The following is a 25,230-nucleotide window of genomic DNA, read 5'->3' on the forward strand; positions in this document are numbered from 1 at the left end:
GAACAGTCACCAGACCCGTCCCACCGAGTCTGCAGCAAATAGCATATAGGATCCGGGGTTGAGGACCGGCCTCACAACGGAACTGCGCTATCAGCATACAGAACAGGACACTTTACTAACATCGGGATCCCCAAGTGCTTCATGCCATGGGGGTCCAATACATCAAAGGAGGAAAGGGTTCACAGGCTGAAACACACACCGGACATGACCTTTCACGGATCCGGGATCGGCTGAAGCTCATCGTGGTGAAGACTAGTACTCTGGGGGCAGCGCCTGAACTATTTGTGAGTAAAAGACCTGGAACTGCAGCCCCTGTCTCTGCCTCTCCTTTACCGACACCGTCACCCAGCGCTTCGGCGCCAACGGTGACTACCACCTCCTCCGTCCTCCTTCATTATCCTCACTGGGGTAATCCCGCTCCGCCTGTGTGGAGCGACACCATCCTGGCTGCGACCTTCACCATCAGCCCTGGAGAGCAGCACCCGCAGCGGCGGCTCCCCCATCCCTGGCCGCGTACCACAGGTGTCGTCACGGTCATCTAATAGACTTTCCTCACTGTCACCCCTATCCTCCACCTCCAATTACCACCTCCATCCTTAATCCCGTACACCGCCTTCCCTTCCTCCTGTACGCCTCAGGACAACGGAACCGGGCCAGGCCATCCTGTGACGATGCAGAGGATCTGCAGCCCCGGCCCAGCAATGAGTAGGTTAAAACACCTGCCTCGTGGAGCGCTACAGATTTGCAAAAAACCAAGGCAAATCTGTAGCTAAAAAATGCTGCATAAATGCTACAAAAACGCCCAGTGTGAACATAGCCTTATAAGGGAGCCGCAATAGTCTCAGAATCACCAGCATATCTTCCACTATTCGAGAATATATTATAAGGAAGCAGTAATAGTTTTTAAATCAGCAGCATATCTTTTACTATTCTACAATACATTTATAAGGGACCAGCAATAGACTCAGAATCACCAGCATATCTTCCACTATTCTACAATACACTTATAAGGGATCAGCAATAGACTCAGAATCACCAGCATATCTTCCACTATTCTACAATACATTATAAGGCAGTCATGGCGAACCTTTTACAGGCAGAGTGCCCAAACTGTAGCCCTAAACCCATTTTTTTTCCCGAAGTGCCAACCAATCCTATTATGTAAATAATTGATTGTAATCTTACCTTTGCAGTCTTCTCCTCAGCAGGGGGCATCATGCTCATGCATGCTTACCACACATTGAAGCTGAGCCCCTGCCCTTTCCAGACACAGCAGTTGGATTGATCTTTCTGGAAAAAATTGCAGCATATTAGACAGAGATTTTAGCATGGAACGCAATCAGATGTCACCCTGTAATCCACATCTAAATTTCAAAGTCTGAACATCTTGAAATCCCATAAAGACGTACGAGTTGCTACCCTCCCCCTCCATTGTGTAGTTATGTCCCCTTCCTGGCCACTTCCTGATAAACATGTCCCCCATCCTGATATATATTTCCTACATTCTGGTATATTTGTCCACATCATAGCCCCATTCCTGGTAAATGTACCCCATTCCTGGTAAATGTACCCCATCATTGTAAATGTACCCCATCATTGTAAATGTATCCCACCCTGGCATGTTCCCCCATGCTGTCAAATGACCCCATCCTGGTAAATGTACCTCATCCAGGCATGTTCCCTTATACTAGTAAATGTCCCCTTTCCTGGTAAATGTACCCCATCCTGATAAATGTCACCCTTCCTGCTAAATGTTCCTCATCCTGGCATGTTCATGTTCCCCCTATCCTGGCATGTTTTCCCCCATCCTTTCATGTTTCCCCCTATTCTGGTAAATGTATCCCCCATACTGGTAAATGTACCCCTTCCTGGCATGTTCCCCTTTCTGCTAAATGTTCCCCATCCTTGCATGTTTCCCCCATCCTTGCATGTTTCCCCCATCCTTGCAGTCATGTTTCCCCCATCCTTGCAGTCATGTTTCCCCCCATCCTTGCAGTCATGTTTCCCCCCATCCTTGCAGTCTTGTTTCCCCCATCCTTGCAGTCTTGTTTCCCCCCATCCTTGCAGTCTTGTTTCCCCCCATCCTTGCAGTCTTGTTTCCCCCCATCCTTGCAGTCTTGTTTCCCCCCATCCTTGCAGTCTTGTTTCCCCCCATCCCTGCAGTCATGTTTTCCCCCATCCTTTCATGTTTCCCCCTATTCTGGTAAATGTATCCCCCATACTGGTAAATGTACCCCTTCCTGGCATGTTCCCCTTTCTGCTAAATGTACCCCATCCTTGCATGTTTCCCCCATCCTTGCATGTTTCCCCCATCCTTGCATGTTTCCCCCATCCTTGCAAGTTTCCCCCATCCTTGCAAGTTTCCCCCATCCTTGCAAGTTTCCCCCCATCCTTGCATGTTTCCCCCCATCCTTGCAGTCTTGTTTCCCCCCATCCCTGCAGTCATGTTTTCCCCCATCCTTTCATGTTTCCCCCTATTCTGGTAAATGTATCCCCCATACTGGTAAATGTACCCCTTCCTGGCATGTTCCCCTTTCTGCTAAATGTACCCCATCCTTGCATGTTTCCCCCATCCTTGCATGTTTCCCCCATCCTTGCAAGTTTCCCCCATCCTTGCAAGTTTCCCCCATCCTTGCAAGTTTCCCCCATCCTTGCATGTTTCCCCCCATCCTTGCATGTTTCCCCCCATCCTTGCAGTCTTGTTTCCCCCCATCCTTGCAGTCTTGTTTCCCCCCATCCTTGCAGTCTTGTTTCCCCCCATCCTTGCAGTCTTGTTTCCCCCCATCCTTGCAGTCTTGTTTCCCCCCATCCTTGCAGTCTTGTTTCCCCCCATCCTTGCAGTCTTGTTTCCCCCCATCCTTGCAATCTTGTTTCCCCCATCCCTGCAGTCATGTTTCACCATCCTTGCAGCCATGTTTCCCCCATCTTTGCACGTTTCCCCCATCCTTGCAGCCATGTTTGCCCCGTGCTCTCCATGTTTGCTCCTTGCTGTTTGCCCCGTTCTCTCCATGTTTGCCCCGTGCTCTCCATGTTTGCCCCGTGCTCTCCATGTTTGCCCCGTGCTCTCCATGTTTGCCCCGTGCTCTGTTTGCCCCGTGCTCTGTTTGCCCCCGTGCTCTGTTTGCCCCCGTGCTCGGTTTGCCCCCGTGCTCGGTTTGCCCCCGTGCTCGGTTTGCCCCCGTGCTCGGTTTGCCCCCGTGCTCGGTTTGCCCCGTGCTCTGTTTATATGCCCCGTGCTCGGTTTATATGCCTCGTGCTCTGTTTATATGCCCCGTGCTCTGTTTATATGCCCCGTGCTCTGTTTATATGCCCCGTGCTCTGTTTATATGCCCCGTGCTCTGTTTATATGCCCCGTGTTCTGTTTATATGCCCCGTGCTCTGTTTATATGCCCCGTGCTCTGTTTATATGCCCCGTGCTCTCCATGTTTGCCCTGTGCTCTGTATGCCCTGTGCTCTGTTTATATGCCCCGTGCTCTCCATGTTTGCTCTGTGCTCTGTATGGCCCGTGCTGTTTATAAGCCCCGTGCTCTGTCTGTATGCCCCGTGCTCTGTCTGTATGCCCCGTGCTCTGTCTGTATGCCCCATGCTCTGTCTGTATGCCCCGTGCTCTGTCTGTATGCCCCGTGCTCTGTCTGTATGCCCCGTGCTCTGTCTGTATGCCCCGTGCTCTGTCTGTATGTCCCGTGCTCTGTCTGTATGTCCCGTGCTCTGTCTGTATGTCCCGTGCTCTGTCTGTATGTCCCGTGCTCTGTCTGTATGCCCTGTGCTCTGTTTATATGCCCCGTGCTCCCATGTTTCCCCCGTGCTCTCCATGCCCCGTGCTCTCCATGCCCCGTGCTCTCCATGCCCCGTGCTCTCCATGCCCCGTGCTCTCCATGCCCCGTGCTCTCCATGCCCCGTGCTCTCCATATATACCCCGTGCTCTCCATATATACCCCGTGCTCTCCATGCCCCGTGCTCTGTTTATATACCCCGTGCTCTCCATGCCCCGTGCTCTCCATATATACCCCGTGCTCTCCATGCCCCGTGCTGTTTATATACCCCGTGCTCTCCATATATACCCCGTGCTCTCCATATATACCCCGTGCTCTCCATATATACCCCGTGCTCTCCATATATACCCCGTGCTCTCCATATATATACCCCATGTTCTCCATGCCCCGTTTATATACCCCGTGCTCTCCATGCCCCGTGCTCTCCATATATACCCCGTGCTCTCCATGCCCCGTGCTCTCCATATATACCCCGTGCTCTCCATATATACCCCGTGCTCTCCATATATACCTCGTGCTTTCCATGGCCTGTGCTCTCCATGCCCCGTGCTCTCCATATATGCCCCGTGCTCTCCATATATACCCCGTGCTCTCCATGCCCCGTTCTCTCCATATATACCCTATGCTCTCCATGCCCCGTGCTCTCCATATATACCCCGTGCTCTCCATGCCCCGTGCTCTCCATATAAACCCCGTGCTCTCCATATATACCCCGTGCTCTCCATATATACCCCGTGCTCTCCATATATACCCCGTGCTCTCCATATATACCCCGTGCTCCCCATGCCCCGTGCTCTCCATATATACCCCGTGCTCTCCATATATACCCCGTGCTCTCCATATATACCCCGTGCTCTCCATATATACCCCGTGCTCTCCATATATACCCCGTGCTCTCCATATATACCCCGTGCTCTCCATATATACCCCGTGCTCTCCATATATACCCCGTGCTCTCCATATATACCCAGTGCTCTCCATATATACCCCGTGCTCTCCATATATACCCCGTGCTCTCCATGCCCCGTGCTCTGTTTATATACCCCGTGCTCTCCTTGCCCCGTGCTCTCCATGCCCCGTGCTCTCCATATATACCCCGTGCTCTCCATGCCCCGTGCTCTGTTTATATACCCCGTGCTCTCCTTGCCCCGTGCTCTCCATGCCCCGTGCTCTCCATGCCCCGTGCTCTGTATATATACCCCGTGCGCTCCATTCCCCGTGCTCTCCATGCCCCGTGCTCCCATGTTTCCCCCGCGCTGCACTGTCCCCACACCTTGGCACAGCCGCACACAGCTTAAAAATAAAATAAAAAACTCACCTTCTAGCAGCAGCTCCACCGCGCGGCCACAAGACATCGGCACCGCCTACTGAGTGACACTCCTCCGTCTCCTAGGCAACAGGCCTGCAGCCCAGGAGAGGAGGAGTGTCAGAGGGAGGAAAGATGTCTCCTCTGTTAAACACCACGTTGAGCTGCCGGCGCGATCATATCGGCAGTTCAACGTGGCTCAGTGTGGCAACAGCGCGCGTGCCAACACAAAGAGCTCTGCGTGCCCAGTGTGGCACGCGTGCCATAGGTTCGCCATCACTGTTATAAGGGATCAGCAATAGACTTAAAAAAAACAGCATGTGTCGGTCTGTGTCTGTATCTTTGTCTGTGTCTGTTTCTGTTTTTTAAACACCTGCCTCGTGGAGCGCTACAGATTTGCATAAAACTAAGGCAAATCCGTAGCTAAAAAACACTGCATAAACGCTTACAAAAACGCCCAGTGTGAACATAGCCTTATAAAGGTAGCAGCATTAGTCTCTGAATCACTAGCAAATCTTCCACTATTCTACAATACACTTATACGGGGCAGCAAGTCTCTGAATCACTAGCATATCTTCCACTATTCTACAATACATTTATAAGGGATCAGCAATAGACTTAGGGGTACTTTGCACACTACGACACATCGCAGCTGCGATGTCGATGGGGTCAAATCGAAAGTGACGCACATCTGGCATTGCAGTCGATATCGTAGTGTGTAAAGCGTTTTTGATACAATTAACGAGCACAAAAGCATTGTAATCGTATCATCGGTGTAGTGTCCGACATTTTCATAATTGCGCGGCAGCGACGGTACGATGTTGTTCCTCGTTCCCCTGTGGCACCACACATCGCTGTGTGAGAAGCCGCAGGAGCAAGGAACATCTCCTACCTGTGTCACCGCAGCTCATGCCGGCTATGCGGAAGGACGGAGGTGGGCAGGATGTTTACGTCCCGCTCATCTCCACCCCTCCGCTTCTATTGGCCGCCTGCCGTGTGACATCGCTGTGACGCCGCACGACCCGCCCCCTTAGGAAGGAGGCGGGTCGCCGGCCAGAGTGACATCGCAGGGCAGGTGAGTGCATGTGAAGCTGCCATAGCGATAATGTTCGCTACGGCAGCGATCACAAGATATCGCTGCTGCGACGGGGCGGGTACTATCGCGCTCGGCATCGCAAGCATCGGCTTACGATGTCGTAGTGTGCAAAGTACCCCTTAGAATCACCAGCATATGTCGGTCTGTGTCTGTATCTCTGTCTCTATCTCGTTTTCTGTATCTTTCCTTGTATGTCTGTCTCTTTCCCTGTCTGTCTCTATCTCTTTCCCTGACTGTCTCTTTGTCTGTCTCTTTCCCTGTCTGTCTTTGTCTGTGTCTGTCTCTTTCCCTGTCTGTCTCTTTCCCTTTCCCTGTCTGTCTGTCTGTTTCCCTGTCTGTATGTCTCTTTCCCTGTCTCTTTCCATGTCTCTTTGTTTGTCTGTGTCTGTCTGTGTCTGTCTCTTTCCCTGGCTGCATTGTAACATGCCAACATTCCATTTAAGGGCGTGGCTGCAATTTCTTCTGAAGTTCTGGCTGCACTGTGGCTCCCAGCTCCATTGACTTTAATAGAGGCAGGTATTTTGGCGAATAACTATAAAGCACGGGGTTAAAATCTCCCCTCGTCTACGACGTTGCCTGAGTCAAATGGAGTGTCTGTGCAAAATTTCATGATTGTACATGCAACGACGCACGTTCCTCTAGCAGACATACATACATACATATACTCAGCTTTATATAATAGACTAGCTGTAGTACCCGGGCGTTGCCCGGAATAGTAACTGTCTCCCTGTCTCTCTCTCTCCCAGTCTCTGTCTGTGTCTGTCTGTCTCTTTCTGTCTGTCTTATTCTTTCTGTCTGTCTCTTTCTTTCTGTTTGTCTCTTTCTGTCTGTCTCCGTGTATCTGTTTCTGTCTGTCTGTCTGTCTGTCTGTCTCTTTTTATCTGTCTCTGTGCTCCTGTCTCTGTGTGTCTGTCTCTGTGTGTCTGTCTCTCTGTCTGTCCATAGATTGTTTGTGAGCTGGGATGCAGGACCTCTGCCCCTCTGTAGGACGATATTCCCTGATGAGTCTATATCCACGAAACACGTTGGAATGCTACTAGCGAGAGTACAGAGATTTACAGTATAGCTAGCTGTGGTCTCCCATCAGGACTGGGGTTAGTGACGCCATGGCAACTCTAGGACTCCTAGGAGGGAGAGACTGATTTTCTCAGCGGACCACCTAATTGGTGAGACCATTCAAAGCTTTTCTATATCAACTGCTCTATCAATGCTTTTTGTACATTTGAACTGTTGACCGCTGTCAACAATTTATATTATTTATGTATTTTGTGTTTTTCTATTAAGTTTGTTATGTATGCAGGACAACACAAGGAAACACAATCTATATATTTTTCTTTTTTTGTTTTTTGTTTGTTTGTTTAGTTTGTTATATTTGTGGCATCCCTGAGGGTCTCTCTCTTGTGTGGCGTGGTATATGCCTTATATCCTGATAGCAGTCGAGGATGCTTATGGTAACATTGGTCTAAGTATTAGGTCTTTTACATACTTTCATTAAAAGTTATGTTTTAGCCTCTTATTTGCTTTTTGATATTGTTTGTCCGTAGCACAAAACTAAGGGCATTAAAACAAATTTCAATGCCCTTAGTCTTGTGCTAGTGACAAACAATAAATTTAGGGTCACTTAAGCCTGCTTTACACGTATCAATTTCTCGTGCGATCGCATCTGTGATCGCACCCGCCCCCATCGTTTGTGCGATGTGGGCAATTTGTTGCTCGTGTTGCACAAAGTCGTAAACCCCATCACACGTACTTACCTCCCGAACGACCTTGCTGAGGGCAGTGAACATCCTCTTCCTGAAGGGGGAGGGACGTTCGGCGTCACAGCGACGTCACACAGCAGCCGGCCAATAGAAGCGGAGGGGCGGAGATGAGCGGGACGTAAACATCCCACCCACCTCCTTCCTTCCGCATTGGCGGAGCTGCAGTTTAGCGTTCCCGGAGTGTCACAAGGAGCGATGTGTGCTGCCCCGGGAACGATGAACATCCGGTGCGCAGAAGGACGTGCGATTTTTAGAAAATGAGCGACGTGTCAACGAGCAACGATAAAGTGAGTAATTTTGCTCGTTAACAGACGCTCGTAGCTGTCACACGCTACGATATGTTATACGGCGCCGGATGTGCGTCACTTACAACGTGACCCCGACGATATATCGTTTGATATATCGTAGCGTGTAAAGCCCGCTTTATCCTCCTCAGGACCAGCAATTCCTTTTTGCTACTACTCTGCTCTATGTTTGCAGCCGTGATGTCATGACTAAAACACCTGACTGCTGAAGCCAATCACTGAGCTCAGCCGTCACGCCAAGGTAGATGGCGTCAGTTGCGGACCCCTGTGATATATACACACACACACACACACAGTCACATACACACATACTACTTAAACACAAAGGTACATATATTATACATACACATATAATATAAATATATATTATATATATATATATATATATATATATATACACACACACACACACACTCACACACACATATAGGCACAAGCAAATGCACTATATATACACACAGGCACATATACATATACTATTTATGCACAGAGATAAATATACTTTATGCACTCATGGGTGACACACATCATATGTACATTCACATGCACGTATATACTATATACACACTAACACATGCACAATTATATACAATACAAGAAACATACGTGTGTTTAAACAAACAGACAGATCCAATAAGTATACGGTATACTCACCTCTCTGTTTCTTCATAAGTTGCTGACAACCCGTGGAGTTTGTCCTGCTCCTCCTCTCCTGCTGTGGATGTGGAGCTGTGTAGCCTCCATCTTCCTGCTGCCCCTTAGCTCTACCCTCCTCTCTTGCAGAAATCAGCTCTACACACACAATTTTAGAAATCAACTCCTCTTTGGCTGAGGCCTCAATCTTCTCCTGAGTGGCGAGTGCCGGCACCACCGCCCCCCCCCCCCTCCGCTCTCAGCCGGGGGAGGGGCAGAGTGTCCTTCACAGCTGTCTCAAAGAGAGAAGCTGGCTGCTTTTCTGCAGGCCGGGCCCCTAACCCTGCTGGGTCCGATCGCAGTCGCGATCTCTGCGACCTTTTCATACGTGTGAATAGCAGAGCTGAGTGGGTTACACAGGGTCCTAGATGCCTTTCCTTCTCTTTTGGTTAATCATCACTTTGTGCCCTAGTTATGTACCTACTTACCCTGTTATTGGTGCCACCCTGACAACTCGTTCCCTGGTGACATACCCTGGGTGCTCTGTGGAGTGCGATATTGTAAAGAAGAGTTTGCAATTTGGTCATAGTCTCCTAATATCATAATGTACATTTTCTGGCATAAGCACTTGAGGTTAATCAAATACATGAGTATTACTCATTGTAATGTAGAAGTGACAAATTCAGCTTTGCTCCATATACATGTCATCTTTGAATAGTATATATTATACGCATAGTGTACAGTATAGTATATAGTATACAGCATAGTAAATAGTACAGTATATACAGTATAGTATATAATATACAGCTGCTCCACACCGGACACTGCACACATCACTCCTCCATGGGAAGAGATCTCAATGAGAACAGGCCACCATCCCCTTTGGGCACTTACCCCTGTAAACATTACCTGGCTTGTAGTATACAGTATAGTGTATAGTATACAGTTGCTCCACACCGGACACTGCACACATCACTCCTTCATGAGAAGAAATCTTAATTATGAGAGCAGGGCACTATCCCCCCCGGGTACTTAACCCTGTAAGTATTCCCTGGCTTGAAGTTTACAGCATAGTGTACAGTACAGTGTACATTACAGTATATAGTATGCAGCTGTTCCACACTGGATACTGCACACATCACTCCATGAGAAGAGACCCAAATAATGAGAGCAGGTCACCATTCCCCCTGGGCACTTACCCCTGTATGTATTCCCTGGCTTGTAATATACAGCATTATGTACTGTATACAGTATATAGTATACAGGTATTCCACACTGAACACTGTGTGAGAGGACTGATGAGCCAGCAGCAGTGTTTCCTGGTGGCTCCTCAGCAGCAATACCTTCTCCTAGTGAGCCATCTGTAATGCCTTCTCCTGCAATGCCTCCTCCCAGCCACCGGAGGGAGATCTGTGCAGCCTGGGAGGAGGAAAGAGACAAGGACTCAGAAGCAAGGAGACTGTAGAGAGAAATGGCTACCTGTGTCCTGGTCGGAGCTGAATACCTGGAGTGTTGGAAACAGTCTGCGGACGGCTGTGTGAGCAGACCTGGAGTGCGAGTGGATATAAATGGCTGCCAGAGAGAGACAGAGAATGGCTGCGGAGCCAAGCCCTGAGGTGATCTATGCCCGTGATTGCCGAGCCCTGAGGGAACGTCTGTGGAGCTGAAAGCAGAGCCGATACCTCCTTCCTGGATAAAAATGGTGGAACAGTAAGTTCTGAGCTCAGGCCTGGCCTATATCTTTTTGTTTTTGCGGACAAGTGTGCACACTAACTCAGTAGTGGTTTTGGCGCCAAACCAGGTGTCTAATATATAATATACGCAGCAGTAACTGCTGCAGTACTGAATCTTACTGGTTGAGTATCTCTGCTAGCAGGTGTTTAACTCCGGGGTACTTTCCTGTGTTGCTTATAAGTGTGGGGGAAGAGTAGAGAATTAGAGGTTTTGCTAAGATTGTTAATTGGTGTGCTGGTCTAGGGACAGCTCCTTAAAGCTGGGTTTACACACTGCAACATCGCAAAGGACATCGCTGTAACGTCACCGGTTTTGTGACGCAATAGCGACCTCCCTAAGTCTCTGTTAAGTCTCTGGTGAGCGTTCAAACAGGCAAACCTGGCCAACAACGCAACAGCGATCCGGACCTGCAGAGCGACCTAGCTGGTTGTTGGGGACGTTGATAAGCAGCCTTTTGAAAGGGAAGTTGCTAACAAAGTCGCTGCAAAGTCTTCACACACTGAAACTTCATGCTGCACAGCGGGAAACAAAGGACCTAGGAATGGTCCTGAATGACTTGTAGCGATCAGCAACTTCACAGCAGGGGCCAGGTCGCTGATAGGTTTCACACACTGCAACATCGCAAACAACATCGCTATTGCGTCACAAAACCGGCGACGTTACAGCGATGTCGTTTGAGATGTTGCAGTGTGTAAACCCAGCTTAATACTCCCAGTGATTTACACCTTGAAGTGCTTCTAGAAGTTCCTGGTTAGTTAAATTGTTCCTGGTGGTTGCTGTACTATTGGAATCAGTTGTTAGCCCAGCACGCTGATCCCAGTTCAGTAATTGGGTGTCTGTACACTCCTTTGTGTTGATATTTGCTTTCTGCACTAGTTTCACTTCCCGATTTCCTTATCAGGTTATAAAGAGTTTGTGGTTACACTTAAGCGGGCTTTACACGCTGCGACATCGCTATCCGATGTTATCGATGGCGAGCGTGATAGCACCCGCCCCTATCGTTATGCCGATATGTGAAGATCGCTGCTGTAGAGAACATTATTGCTACGGAAGCGTCACACGTACTTACCTGCTCGGCGACGTCGCTGTGACCGGCGAACCGCCTCCTTTCTAAGGCCACTAAGCGGCCGCCCAATCAAAGCGGAGGGGCGGAGATGAGCGGGATTAACATCCCGCCCACCTTCTTCCTTCCTCATTGCTGGCGTGTGGCAGGTAAGGAGATGTTCCTCGTCCCTGCGGTGTCACACGTAGCAATGTGTGCTGCCGCAGGGACGAGGATCAACTTCGCCCAAGCGACAGCAGCGATAATTGGAAGAGGGCCCCCATGTCAATGAGGAGCGATTTTGAACGTTTTTGCAACAATTCAAAATCGCTTCTAGGAGTCACACACAACGAGATCATTACTGCGGCCGGATGTGCGTCACAAAATCCGTGACCCCAATGAGATCGCTGTAGCGTGTAAAGCCACCCTTAAGCCCGTTTTACACGTTACAATAAATCTTACGATGTGTCGGCGGGGTCATGTCATAAGTGACGCACATCTGAGATCGTAAGTATGATTGTAGCATGTAAAACCTCCGTGCAATTGCGATTGAACGAAAATCCGTTCATCGCATGCACGTCGTTCATTCCTCAAAAATTGAACGTGCGGTTGTGCAATCTTCCCGAGGCAGCACACATCACAGTGTGTGACACCCCGGGAACATTGAACGACAGCTTACCTCCGTCCGCGGCTCCCGCCGACAATGCGGAAGGAAGGAGGTGGGCGGGATGTTTATGTCCCGCTGCCGCGTGACGTCGATGTGACACAGAACGTCCCTCCCACTCCAGGAAGTGGACGTTCGCCGCCCACATCGAGGTCGTATGGTAAGTATGTGTGACGGGGGTTAATCGTTTGTGCGGCACATTCAACAAATTGAACGTGCTGCACATACGATGGGGGCGGTTACGATCGCATACGATATCGTATACTGGATCGTAACGTGTAAAGCAAGCTTTAGTCTTGTCTCGTTCCTTCTTCGTGGCCCGCTATATCCTGGGAGCAACCTCTCGATTTCACAACTGCACACATCACTGCTTCATGAGAAGAGACCTCAATGTACCACACACCCCACTTTCCCCTTGGGCACTTACCCCTGTAAGTATTCCCTGGCTTGTAGTGTACAGCATAGTGTACAGTATACAGTATATAGTGTACAGCTGTACCACACTTTAATTCTGCATTCGTTACTCCTCTATGGGAAGAGACCCAATTAATGAGAACAGGGCACCATGCCTCTGGGCACTTACCCCTGTAAGTTTTCCCTGGCTTGTAGTATACAGCACAATGTACAGTATATAGTATACAGCTATTCCACAACGAACACTGCACATATCACTCCTCAATCGGAATAGACCCTAATAATGGGAGCACGGCACCATTCCCTCCCCCCTCTCCCATCCAAGGCACTTACCCCTGTAAGTATTCCCTGGCTTTTATTATACAGCATAGCATACAGTATATAAAAACAAGAAAAAGTATATTCCGCTCTCCTGCTCCTTCAGAAAGCCAGATTTACCGGACAGTGCAAGGACACATGGTTGTCGGACACAAATTCACAAAGAGTACAGAAAAAATTGTAACCAGCAGCGGCATCCGGTAGTATAAAAAATAAATCCTTTAGTTAATCCATTTAAAAATACAGGGCTTTAAAAAGACAGGGACACGTTTCAGAGTGATCCTTATTCAGACTCTGAATAAGGATCACTCCGAAACGTATCCCCTTCTGTCTTCTTAAAGTCCTGTATTTTTAAAAGGATTAAATAAAGGATTTATTTTTTTATACTACCGGATGCCGCTGCTGGATACCATTTTATCTAGACTCTAATAATGCCAGCAGGGCACCATCCCCCGGGGCACTTACCCCTGTAAGTATTCCCTGGGTGGAGTATGCAGCAAAGTGTACAGTATATAGCAGGGTATCCAACTCCAGTCCTCGAGGACCGCCAACAGTGCATGTTTTCAGGATTTCCTTAGCATTGCATGGGTGTTGGAATCAACTGTGCAGGTGATAAAATTATATCACATGTGCAATACTAAGGAAATCCTGAAAACATGCACTGTTGGCGGCCCTTGAGGACTAACCCCTGTAAGTATTACATAGTGTACAGTATATATTATACAGCTGTTCCACACTGAACACTGGACACATCACTCCTAAATGGGAAAAGCCCCTAATAATGAGAGCAGGGCACCATCCCCCCAAGCACTTACCCCTATAAGTATTCCCTGGCTTGTAGTAATCCGGCTCTCCCTCTACTCTCAGGGAAAATTCATTGTATCCTTCTTTTCCTGTGCTTCCTTGTGCTCTTAGAATCCTGCTACAATATCCTTCTGATTTCACTGCTTTGTCCACAGTTTCATCCATAAATCCACAGATTGCTACAAAACAAGTCACCACCACGAAATGCAACAAGAAAGATTGCAGAGGCAGTCCCATTTCAGGAAACTAAAAATCTGCAAGAACAGTGTCCAGAAGCTGCAAGTGAGAGAATAGTGGAATGAGATGTTCCCAGATGGAGGACTGAGCCACTGCCTTCTTTCCTGGATGTGATTATCAGCAATGTTTACTTAGCCAGCAGAATTCACAGGGTTTAGTGAAATAGCAGAGCACAGGGGACACTGCTGTCTCCTAGACATCCAGCTCAAATCTGCTCTAGTCTGAGCTCACAGGCTGAGAGTGAATCATGCACATTCCTCCCACAGCCTATAGTTACTGTAGGTACTAAGCTACATTTTCCCTTTTTGCTTTTAGGTTTGTCTGTGTTACAATTTTTGGGAGGCGAAGATCACATAGTAACCTATTGCTAGAGTTTAGCTATTTAAGACCCTGAAAGTAAACCTATATTTAGTGCACAGATTTATTAGATGGGTGAGAGCTCCTTGAGTCATGTTCAGTGCTTATAGAGCTGACGTTTGTTCACACCGTAACATCGGGGGATGAATGAAGTTATCATCATTGCACAATCTGATGGAAAAATATTGAACGGTCCAACCTACTGCACGATCATATTTCACAATCCTAGTACATACTAATGTATCAAAGACTGAGTACAATCAACGATGTACGGATCCATCACGGGTCTCCTGACCCCTGCAGCCTCAAATATGCCCATAAGGCTGTAAAGTTCAGGTTAAGGAATCCACAGCCAGTCCATAAATCACTGTTCGGTCTCTGACCATAAAAAAACAAATGTGTGAAACACACCTTAATGGTGAAATATATAAAGTGCTTCGAGGATAGAAGTCAGAGGATATTGATGACATCCCTAGAACATGTCGTCAATCTCAAATGATCAGCTGTTAGCCGCCCTCGCCACCCTTTTAAAATAACAGTGATCCAAAGATAAAGTGATTCTGACATTATTGCTTTGTTGCTAGCCAATCAAATTAAAGGAATTCTGTTTCTAGGATCAACCCTCCTAAGCCGTCATATATATATATATATATATATATATATATATATATATATATATTACACTGTATATGGGCATATAACTTATAGGAAACTGAATAAAGTGATACCTTAAAAGTTGCAATCCTATATCGTCATCCAGAGATATCCACATTTTTCTTATACTGTACGTCAATAAGCTTTTAAGAACTATTGACCAGACTCTGATCTCTCTGAGAATCAGCCTCCAGAGATAATTGTAATTAAAAAGGGGAGTTAACAGTGTGAGACATGTAGATCAGGAAAGCAGTCTGTCAGTCATTACATGTCTTAAGCTGGTGTCACACATAACGACGACGACGACAACGACGTCGCTGCAACGTCACCATATTCTGTGACGTTGCAGCGACCTCAACAGCGACGTCGCTGTGTGTGACACATAACAATGATGAGACCCCTTCTGCGAAATCGCTGCTCGCTCCTGAATGTTCCAGGTCATTTTTTGATCGCTGTTATCCCACTGCGCCATGCTGATAAGCGCTGCATCCTTGTGTTTGACACCACAGCAGCGACCATCGCTACGACGCTGAAAACAGTAGTACTGAAGGCAGGATAAGGGCGTGTTTTTGCGGTCTATTTTGCAACGCCCCTACGACTCCGATTGGTGGTTACAACAGCGTTCCGATTGGGTACCTTGCCGAAGGCGTCACTGTTATTACATCCATTTTTTGTTCTACGAAGTACATTCTCTGTCTGGCGTCGCTAGTGTGTCGTGTTTTCTGGATCTTTCATCAGACCTCTTATCAGACCTTGTGATTGAAAAGGTAGGTATGCTTTGAAATTGTTGTATATAGGATAGTACTTTTGTATATGGGAACAGTATTGTACTACTTGAATTCTTGTACTTAGGGAACCAATATTATAATATTTATATTCTTATACACAGGGAGAAGTAGTTATAGTCTTGGATATAGTGGGCAATATTATAGTTGTATTCTGGGTCAGTATTATAGTAGTTATATTCTTGGATATAGGGGGCAGTATTATAGTTGTTATATTGTTGCATATAGGGGGCAGTATTATAGTACTTATATTCTTGTATATAGGGGGCAGTATTATAGTACTTACATTCTTGTATATAGTGGGCAGTTTTATAGTTGTTATATTGTTGTATATAGGGGGCAATATTATAGTAGTTATATTCTTGTACATAGGGGCAGTATTATAGTAGTTATATTCTTGTACATAGGAGCAGTATTATAGTAGTTATATTCTTGTACATAGGGGGCAGTATTATAGTACTTATATTCTTGTATATAGGGGGCAGTATTATAGTACTTAGATTCTTGTATATAGTGGGCAGTTTTATAGTTGTTAGGTTGTTGTATATAGGGGGCAGTATTATAGTACTTATATTCTTGTACATAGGAGGCAGTATCATAGTTGTTATATTAATTTATTTACATAGCTGGAAGTATTTTAGCTTTTATATTCCGGTATATAGGAATATACATACATATTGTTTAAAATTCTCTTATTTTGTTTTATTTTAGCAGTTTGCACATCATGGATGATACGCAGTGTTCTGTTGTAGTTGCTGCAATGCTGGTGGAGGAAGCTCGGCGACAAGATGAGGCACGGATGCTAGAGAGGCGTTCAAAGCGAAAGCGTCGCATGTGGACCAGAGAGTGGCTGCAGAGGAGGTCCGAATTCTCACACATGCAACTTATAAGAGAGCTGCAGGAGAAGGATCCTCATGATTTCCGCAACTATCTGCGGATGTCAGAGGAATCCTTCAAACTGTTACTGGAAAGAGTTACGCCACTCATTCAACGGAAGGATACAAAGATGCGTGCTGCCGTCCCCACAGATGAAAGATTGGCAGTCACACTGCGATTCCTGGCTACAGGACGCTCCCTCCAAGACTTGCATTTTTCTGCTGCTGTTTCAAGGTCCCTGCTCAGCGTAATAATTCCTGAGACATGTAATGCAATTGTTCGCAGTCTACGCAGCGATAATCAATTTCCTAAAACAGTGGAGGCATGGAAAAAAATTGCCAAGGATTTTGAGCAGCTCTGGCAGTTCCCAAACTGTGGTGGGGCTTTGGATGGAAAACATGTGCGCATCACGCAACCACGGAACAGCGGATCCTATTTCTACAATTACAAGGGCTATTTCAGCCTCATCATGACGGCCCTTGTTAATGCAAACTATGAATTCATAAATGTCGATGTTGGCATGAACGGCAGGGTTTCTGATGGTGGTGTTTTGGAGCACACAGCATTTGGTGAGCATTTGCAGAACGGTGCCCTGCACTTGCCACCCAACTCTGAGACCACAGGAAACCTTAATTTTGTTTTTGTCGGCGATGAAGCCTTCCCGCTTCATGCCAATCTTCTGAAACCGTTTCCACAAAACTCTCTTACGCAGGAAAGACGCATTTTCAATTACCGCTTGTCAAGGGCACGTCGGGTAGTAGAAAATGCCTTCGGGATCATGGCCAACCGCTTCAGACTTTTCCACACTCCGATTAACCTAAAGCTACAATCAATAGACTCTGTTGTTTTGGCCTGTTGCACGCTGCACAACTTCCTTCGTCGTCAAGATGTAAATGCGTACAGTCCGCCTGGTTTCGTGGACTCTGTGGAACCAACAAATGGGGAAGTGGTTCTTGGTGAGTGGCGTGCTAACGCTCCCGCAATCGCAGGCCTTCAACCGGTCATACATGGCAGAAACAAGGATGATGCGAAGGCCTGCCGAGAAAACTACTGCCAATATTTTAACGGTCCTGGTGCTGTAAGTTGGCAGCAACAGATGTTATAGAGGCCTACTGAGCATTTTGCTGTCTATACTGTTTTTTTAATAATATATTTTTGTTGTCCGTTTTATTTTAATCTTTCTGAATTTTATAATGTTTGCATTTGTTCAATAAAATGTTATATATACTATTATGGTTGATGACTTTTATTACATTGACTGTCATTTGTACCAACAACCATTTAGGTCCTCTGTACCGATAGCCCATAGAGTATAATCCCATGTCCGCTCTATTCTCCTTCCCATAATAGATTTGTAAATCAAAATGATACCACTAACACTTTATGCCATTGCTATACCCAGCAAAAAGACATTGGGCCCCGGGACAACCATCCCTACCCGCGGAGGGGTTAACATCCAGCTGCCACTAACTCTCCCCTTGGTGCCCCACAACAGCAGCGGTGGTGTCCCACCTGCCCCGATGTACAAGAATAAAACTACTATAATACTGCCCCTATGCACAAGAATATAACTACTATAATACTGCCCCTATGCACAAGAATATAACTACTATAATACTACCACCTATGTACAAGAATATAACTACTATAATACTGCTCCTATGTACAAGAATATAACTACTATAATACTGCCCCTATGTACAAGAATATAACTACTATAATACTGCCCCTATGTACAAGAATATAACTACTATAATACTGCCCCTATGTACAAGAAAATAACTACTATAATACTGCCCCTATGTACAAGAATATAACTACTATAATACTGCCCCTATGTACAAGAATATAACTACTATAATACTGCCCCTATGCACAAGAATATAACTACTATAATACTGCCACCTATGCACAAGAATATAACTACTTTAATACTGCCCCTATGCACAAGAATATAACTACTATAATACTGCCCCTATGTACAAGAATATAACTACTATAATACTGCCCCTATGTACAAGAATATAACTACTATAATACTGCCCCTATGTACAAGAATATAACTACTATAATACTGCCCCTATGCACAAGAATATAACTACTATAATATTGCCCCTATGTACAAGAATATTCCATAACTTTCCATTCCATAATTCCATAACACAAAAATCCAATACACAAACATAAATCAAAAATTTAAGTGCTATCTATGCCTTTTGCTGTCTGACTCGGTTACAGACAGGAACGCTACTGTGACTCTGTGCTAGCTTTATTCAGACCGCTAGTTTCACGAACGGGAACGCTACTGTGACTCTGTGCTAGCTTTATTCAGACCACTAGTTTCACGAACGGGAACGCTACTGTGACGCGGTTCGAGCGGCTCGTTGACAACGAGACCGCTAGCGGGATCGCTACTGCGACGTTGTTCAGAACGTGACGTGATGACGTTGCTTACGTCGCCTTTGAAGTCTGTTGGGCGGCGTACATGTTCTGTTAATGCTCAGAGGTGGGAACATGGCGGCCAGGATTCGCAGTTCCCCATGGGGGCCTGTTGAGGTCCGTTATTGATTAAAATGATGGTCAAAAAAGATTATTTTTGTGACGCAGAGTATGACCATCCCATGCTTCACAAGCAGACTGTGCTGAGGCTAATTAGCAGAGGCCTGGCCCGTAAATTTGGGGTGGAGCGATCCACAACCCAAATCAGGAAGAAACTGGCAGACCTTCGCTATAAGTCCAGTGATCTCCTCGCCAGCATCTGAGCAGACATCGAGAGGCGTCATGGTGAGTGCTGTTTAGCGGCTTTGGTCCGATTCGGTTTTGTTTACCCATGAACAACCCATGACTTTATGGTTCATGGATCATGGATCGAAACATCGGTGTTACCATTTAGTAAACATGTTAAATATAATATCCCCAAAAAGATATTGTAGGATCACCTTTTATGGCCTAGAGCATACCTGGGCAAGGGGCGGCCCGCGGGCCACATCCGGCCCGCCTACTCTCTGTGACCGGCCCGCCTGGCTCCGAGCATCCTTGATGGCCGGTCACTGATGAGGGCAATCTGACCTGTTGTCCAGAGCTCCAGGCTCCGGGCGGCCCGTGGTCAGATTGCCCTCATCACATGCTGCGTGCCGGCAGGGAACAGAGGACAGATACTGCAGCACCGCACAGTGCAGCAGCGGAACGCAGGAATCTGTCCTCTGTTTCCTGCCGGCACTTTCTCTGTGACACACACGCACGCGCACTGATGTCGTCAGAACGTCGCGCGTGTGTGTCATTTGAAAAGTTCCCGCCCCGGCAGGAGAAGAAGATGCAGCAGCCGGACCCAAGAAGATGCAGAGAGAAAAGCCCGTAACTGCGAGTGGTACCACGTGCTCTCTCCCCGCCCCCTGCAGCGCCATACCGCCATTACAGGGCCTGATTATGTTTCTCCGGTACCTGTTTGCATACATGTGTCAGTTACCGGCGAAAACACGAGTCTGTGAAATAAAAAGATTTTCCATATTTACCTGCTTTCTTCAGCTCTGCTGCCTCCCGCTCCTGACCACTGCTCATTCATTGATTATTCACCGCACTCAGGACCTGGAAGCCGGAGCATCGCGATGACAGCACCGGGCACAGCACCGTTGAGGGCATCACCGCAGGGACAGGTGAGTATTCTGCAAGCACAGTGGCCTCCAGGAGGTCATCAGAGTTTCCAATGAACTTTGATGACCATCCTGCGACACCCACGCTACAGCTTCATGGGTTCATCAGAGTTCATTGGGAACTGTGACGAGTCCCCGAGATGCTCCGGCTTCCAGGTTCTCAACATACACACACACCTGTATACTCACTCAGCGATGCGGTCCCCAGCACTGTCCCTGCTTCCAGCTGCTCACTGCAGTGAATATTCAGTGAGTATAATTACCAGCGATAAGGAGCGGGAGGCAGCAGAGCCAGAGACAGCAGCGCTGGAGAGAGGTAAATATAGAAAATCTTTTTATTAAAAAGATCAGTGTTTTCTCTGGTATTTGTCACACTGATGTCACACAGATCACATCAGTGTGCGATCCGTGTGACACCTGTGCTGCCAGAGAAAAAAAGGATATGTGTGCGTGCAGGGCCACGAGGGGTCACACAGTCTGTAACTTACTGTTTGTGTATGAAGGGATAGTATATATGCTATATACAGTATTGGGTAAAACTGAGTTAATTATATTAGTCCGGCCCTCTAAAACCATCCCAATTTCTCATGCGGCCCCATGGGAACATTAATTGCCCACCCCTGGCCTACAGGTTACTTTACACACTGCGATATCGGTCCCGATATCGCTAGTGTGGGTACCCGCCCCCATCTGTTGTGCGACACGGGCAAATCGCTGCCCGTGCCGCACAACATCGCCCAGAGCCGTCACCTATACTTACCTGTCCGGCGACGTCGCTGTGACCAGCGAACCGCCTCCTTTCTAAGGGGGCGGTCCGTACGGCGTCACAGCCACGTCACTGAACCGCCGCCCAATAGCAGCGGAGGGGCGGAGATGAGCGGGACGTAACATCCCGCTCACCTCCTTCCTTCCGCAATGTGGCCGGGAGGCATGGAAGGGGAGCTTCCTCGTTCCTGTAGCGTCACACGCAGCGATGTGTGCTGCCGCAGGAACGAGGAACAACTTCGTTACTGCTGCATTAACGATTTTTAAGAATGGACCCCCATGTCGCCGATTAGCGTTTTTGCACGTTTTTGCAACGATGCAAAATCGCTCATCGGAGTCACACGCAACAGACGGCATCGCTAATGCGGCCGGATGTGCGTCAAGAATTCCGTGATGCCATCGACTTATATTTGCGATGTCGTAGTGTGTAAAGCCCCCTTTAATGGTGTTGGACGCAGCTTACAGCAATAAAAAGTGGTGTGAGGTTCCCGCAGAAAACATATGGGAACATTGACTGAAAATTCTGAAAAGTTCTGTCTGGTGGAAAAATGAAAGGTATTGAAAAAAATCAGTAAAACAAAAAAAATAGAACACATGGGTGCTGAACGAGTTAACGAGGACCTGTCACCCACTCCCCACGCATGCATAAGTGCAGCAATGAATGCAGCATACATACTTTCATAACATGGACATTAACTGGGATATTCTTCCCCGACACTGGTGACCCAGTGATTACAATTGAAAAAACATGGCACAAAATGCCAATGACCAATTATTGAAATAAAAAAAAAAATCTTAATGTATATAAAATTTACAAACAATAATAATACAATTGTGTAAAATATGAGGTAGTTTGGCGAGGACCCAAAGGAGGGGATTTATTTCTGAAACATATGCACTAGAAATATACACACACATATGGCTTCTAAACTTGCTCACTCAGATATGCACCGAGATAAGAAGGATAGTCAGATGACTGGACAATGCTCCAAACGCGATTAGAGCAAGGTTGCTTGGAAAGCACATTGTAGTTCAAATGCAATATGTTCCAAAGAAAATAATAACATTAAACCAAGATATCTAGTGTGCATATCAGAGGGACAAGGTGGCGAAAAAGAGCTAATTATCCTTTGTAAAATGTATGGTATGCAAACTTGATCATAGGTAAGGGTACCTTCACACTTTAACGATGCAGCAGCGATCCGACCAGCGATCTGACCTGGTCAGGATCGCTGCTGCATCGCTACATGGTCGCTGGTGAGCTGTCAAACAGGCAGATCTCACCAGCGACCAGTGACCAGCCCCCAGCCAGCAGCGGCGTGCAAGCGACGCTGCGCTTGCACGGAGCCGGCGTCTGGAAGCTGCGGACACTGGTAACTAAGGTAAACATCGGGTATGGTTACCCGATGTTTACATTAGTTACCAGCGCACACCGCTTCCTTGCTCTCCTAGCTACAGTACACATCGGGTTAATTAACCCGATGTGTAATGCAGCTACATGTGCAGAGAGCAGGGAGCCGCGCACACTGCTTAGCGCTGGCTCCTTGCTCTCCTAGCTGCTGTACACATCGGGTTAATTAACCCGATGTGTACAGCAGCTACATGTGCAGAGAGCCGGAGCCGGCAGCACAGGCAGCGTGAGAACTGCGGAGGCTGGTAACTAAGGTAAATATCGGGTAACCACCTTGGTTACCCGATGTTTATCTTGGTTACAGCTTACCGCAGCTGTCAGACGCCGGCTCCTGCTCCCTGCTCGCTTCATTTGTTGCTCTCTCGCTGTCACACACAGCGATCTGTGTGTCACAGTGGGAGAGCGCCTTTGAAGAAAACGAACCAGGGCTGTGTGTAACGAGCAGCGATCTCGCAGCAGGGGCCAGATCGCTGCTCAGTGTCACACACAGCGAGATCGCTAATGAGGTCACTGCTGCGTCACAAAAAGCGTGACTCAGCAGCGATCTCGGCAGCGAGCTCGCTGTGTGTGAAGCACCCCTAAATTACAGATACCTAAAAACTTCAATGCTCCTGGGGTATAATGGGATTATTTTCTCTTTGCATATATTAGCATTTGATCAGTCTTTGCAAAAACCATTTCGCAATAAACCATGCTGTGTAATCTCGTTTGGAGTATTGTCCATTGACCTGATTATCATTGTTATCTCGGTGCATATCAGAGTGACATAAGAAGCCTTGAGTACAAGCCATATGTTATACTATTTACAGAACAGAATAAAATAGAAGAATTTAAGTGATTGATTTTTGTGCCTTGTTTTTCCAATGAATGCAGCATGTCTGCTGCTTTGAGGCAAGTGGTCCCCATGTGTCTGGTACCCCGAGAAAAAGGTTTGTCAAACATACGTAAAAAAGCAGTCTTTACACGGGCATTACATGCTACAATATATCTACCGATGTGTCGGCGGGGTCACGTTGTAAGTGATTCACATCCGGCATCGTTAGAGATATTGTAGTGTGTAAAACCTACATGCGATTACGATTAAACGAATAACCGTTCATCGCATACACGTCATTCAATTACTAAAAATTGAACGTCTGGTTGTTCAATGTTCCCGAGGCAGCACACATCGCAGTGTGTGACACCCCGGGAATGATGAACTGCAACTTACCTGCGTCCCGCTTCTTACATATGGATGGTCGTATAGAAGGGTAAATACTTGTGACAGGAACAAAGCATAGGTGCGACACGGTCAACAAATTTCAGTTGTCGCACATAAGATGGGGGCGTGTCACATCACATACGATATCGTATGCAGAATTGTATGGTGTAAAGTAGGCGTAAGCCATGGTGGCCTGGAGTTATGCGCTCAATAAAAGTTTTCTCCTATACCTAGGATCACCTCCAGCTGCACAGGCAGCTCCACCATCTCCACCATCTCCTGCTGCGGATCCACCATCTCCGCCTGCTCCACCATCTCCTGCTGCAGATCCACCATCTCCGCCGGATCCACCATCTCCTGCTGCGGATCCACCATCTCCGCCGGCTCCACCATCTCCTGCTGCAGATCCACCACCTCCGCCTGCTGCACCTGCTGGGACACCCTCTCCTTCTCCAACCCCATCACCTGCTGCAACCCCATCTCTTCCTTCAACCCCATCGCCACTGTATACCCTGTCTCCCCATACTTCTCATTCTACTGATGCCTTCTCCCCCGCATCAGTTGAGTTTTGTGCAGGCTACCCTTCCTGTAATTTATGCACATAACATGGTGTCCCTACAAGTTGTAAAGGATACATGGATGTTATGTTAAAATAATGGTTGGCTGTCGTGTACTAATAATTGATTTGTGTTCCCTAGCCACAGGATCTGGTTGGGCCGTCAGCGCCTCGGAGGATGAAGGTGATGAACCCCAGAACCGTAAGTGGTCAACAAAAAACATATACCTGTCAGTTCGATGTTGGAACAAGGATGGTTAACTTTTCCCATTCCCTCCACAGAAATCCCCACAGTACAGGACCGGGTGGACTCCCACCGGCGTTTGTCCGAAGCCGTCCGGCGTCATGGGGAGATGCTAACGCAGTTTTTGGCAGCCCAACAACAACACCACTAAATGTGAATCTGTTTGTGATTTAAATGTTTTTTTGTTTTGTATTTCACATAAATCTTTCTAGTTTATTTTCGCTGTTGTTTACATTTTTGGACAAAACTTTCAAACAGGGTTTGGGAACCTTTTTACTGCCGTGGGCCATTTGGAATTTTCTACCAACCAACGAGGGCCACACCAAATTATCAACTTGAACACGACCAGGCTATATTTGTTAAAATAATTAATAAAATCAGCCCCAGAGTGGTGGCTGGAGAGACTGTGATGTTCGGTGATATTGATCATTTTGATTCTCACCACTACATTGCCATGTTTGTCTTGGTCTGGAGAGGCTGGGGGCATACACAACACAGGAGAAGCTAGGGCATATACATCACAGGAAACACTGAGGCATATACATCCCAGGAGAGGCTGCGTCATATACATCCCTTAAGAATATGGGGCATATACATCACCCTGAGCTGTGTTGGCAGCACAAAGAGCACTGTGCCGCCCTGGCA

General features: G+C 47.2%; 1 protein-coding gene and 1 long non-coding RNA gene across 3 annotated transcripts in view; one reads left to right on the forward strand and one right to left on the reverse strand.

Annotated features, from left to right (window-relative positions):
• Window positions 1–14,288, reverse strand: part of SPON1 (spondin 1) — a 2,596,838-nt gene extending 2,582,550 nt beyond the window's left edge. For both annotated transcript variants that reach the window (XM_075326637.1, XM_075326638.1), the window contains exon 1: window positions 13,861–14,288. In XM_075326637.1, the coding sequence (XP_075182752.1) occupies window positions 13,861–14,086 (226 nt within the window). In that variant the 5' untranslated portion in view covers window positions 14,087–14,288. The remainder of the gene's footprint in view (window positions 1–13,860) is intronic.
• LOC142254526 (uncharacterized) lies at window positions 10,255–24,736 on the forward strand. The gene is made up of 4 exons (XR_012727251.1): window positions 10,255–10,583; window positions 24,020–24,345; window positions 24,484–24,543; window positions 24,624–24,736. It is a non-coding gene; the product is annotated as an uncharacterized LOC142254526 (long non-coding RNA).
• The last annotated feature ends 494 nt before the right edge of the window (window positions 24,737–25,230 follow it).

Source organism: Anomaloglossus baeobatrachus, chromosome 10 (genome assembly GCF_048569485.1).
Source record: "Anomaloglossus baeobatrachus isolate aAnoBae1 chromosome 10, aAnoBae1.hap1, whole genome shotgun sequence".
Classification (NCBI taxonomy): domain Eukaryota; kingdom Metazoa; phylum Chordata; class Amphibia; order Anura; family Aromobatidae; genus Anomaloglossus; species Anomaloglossus baeobatrachus.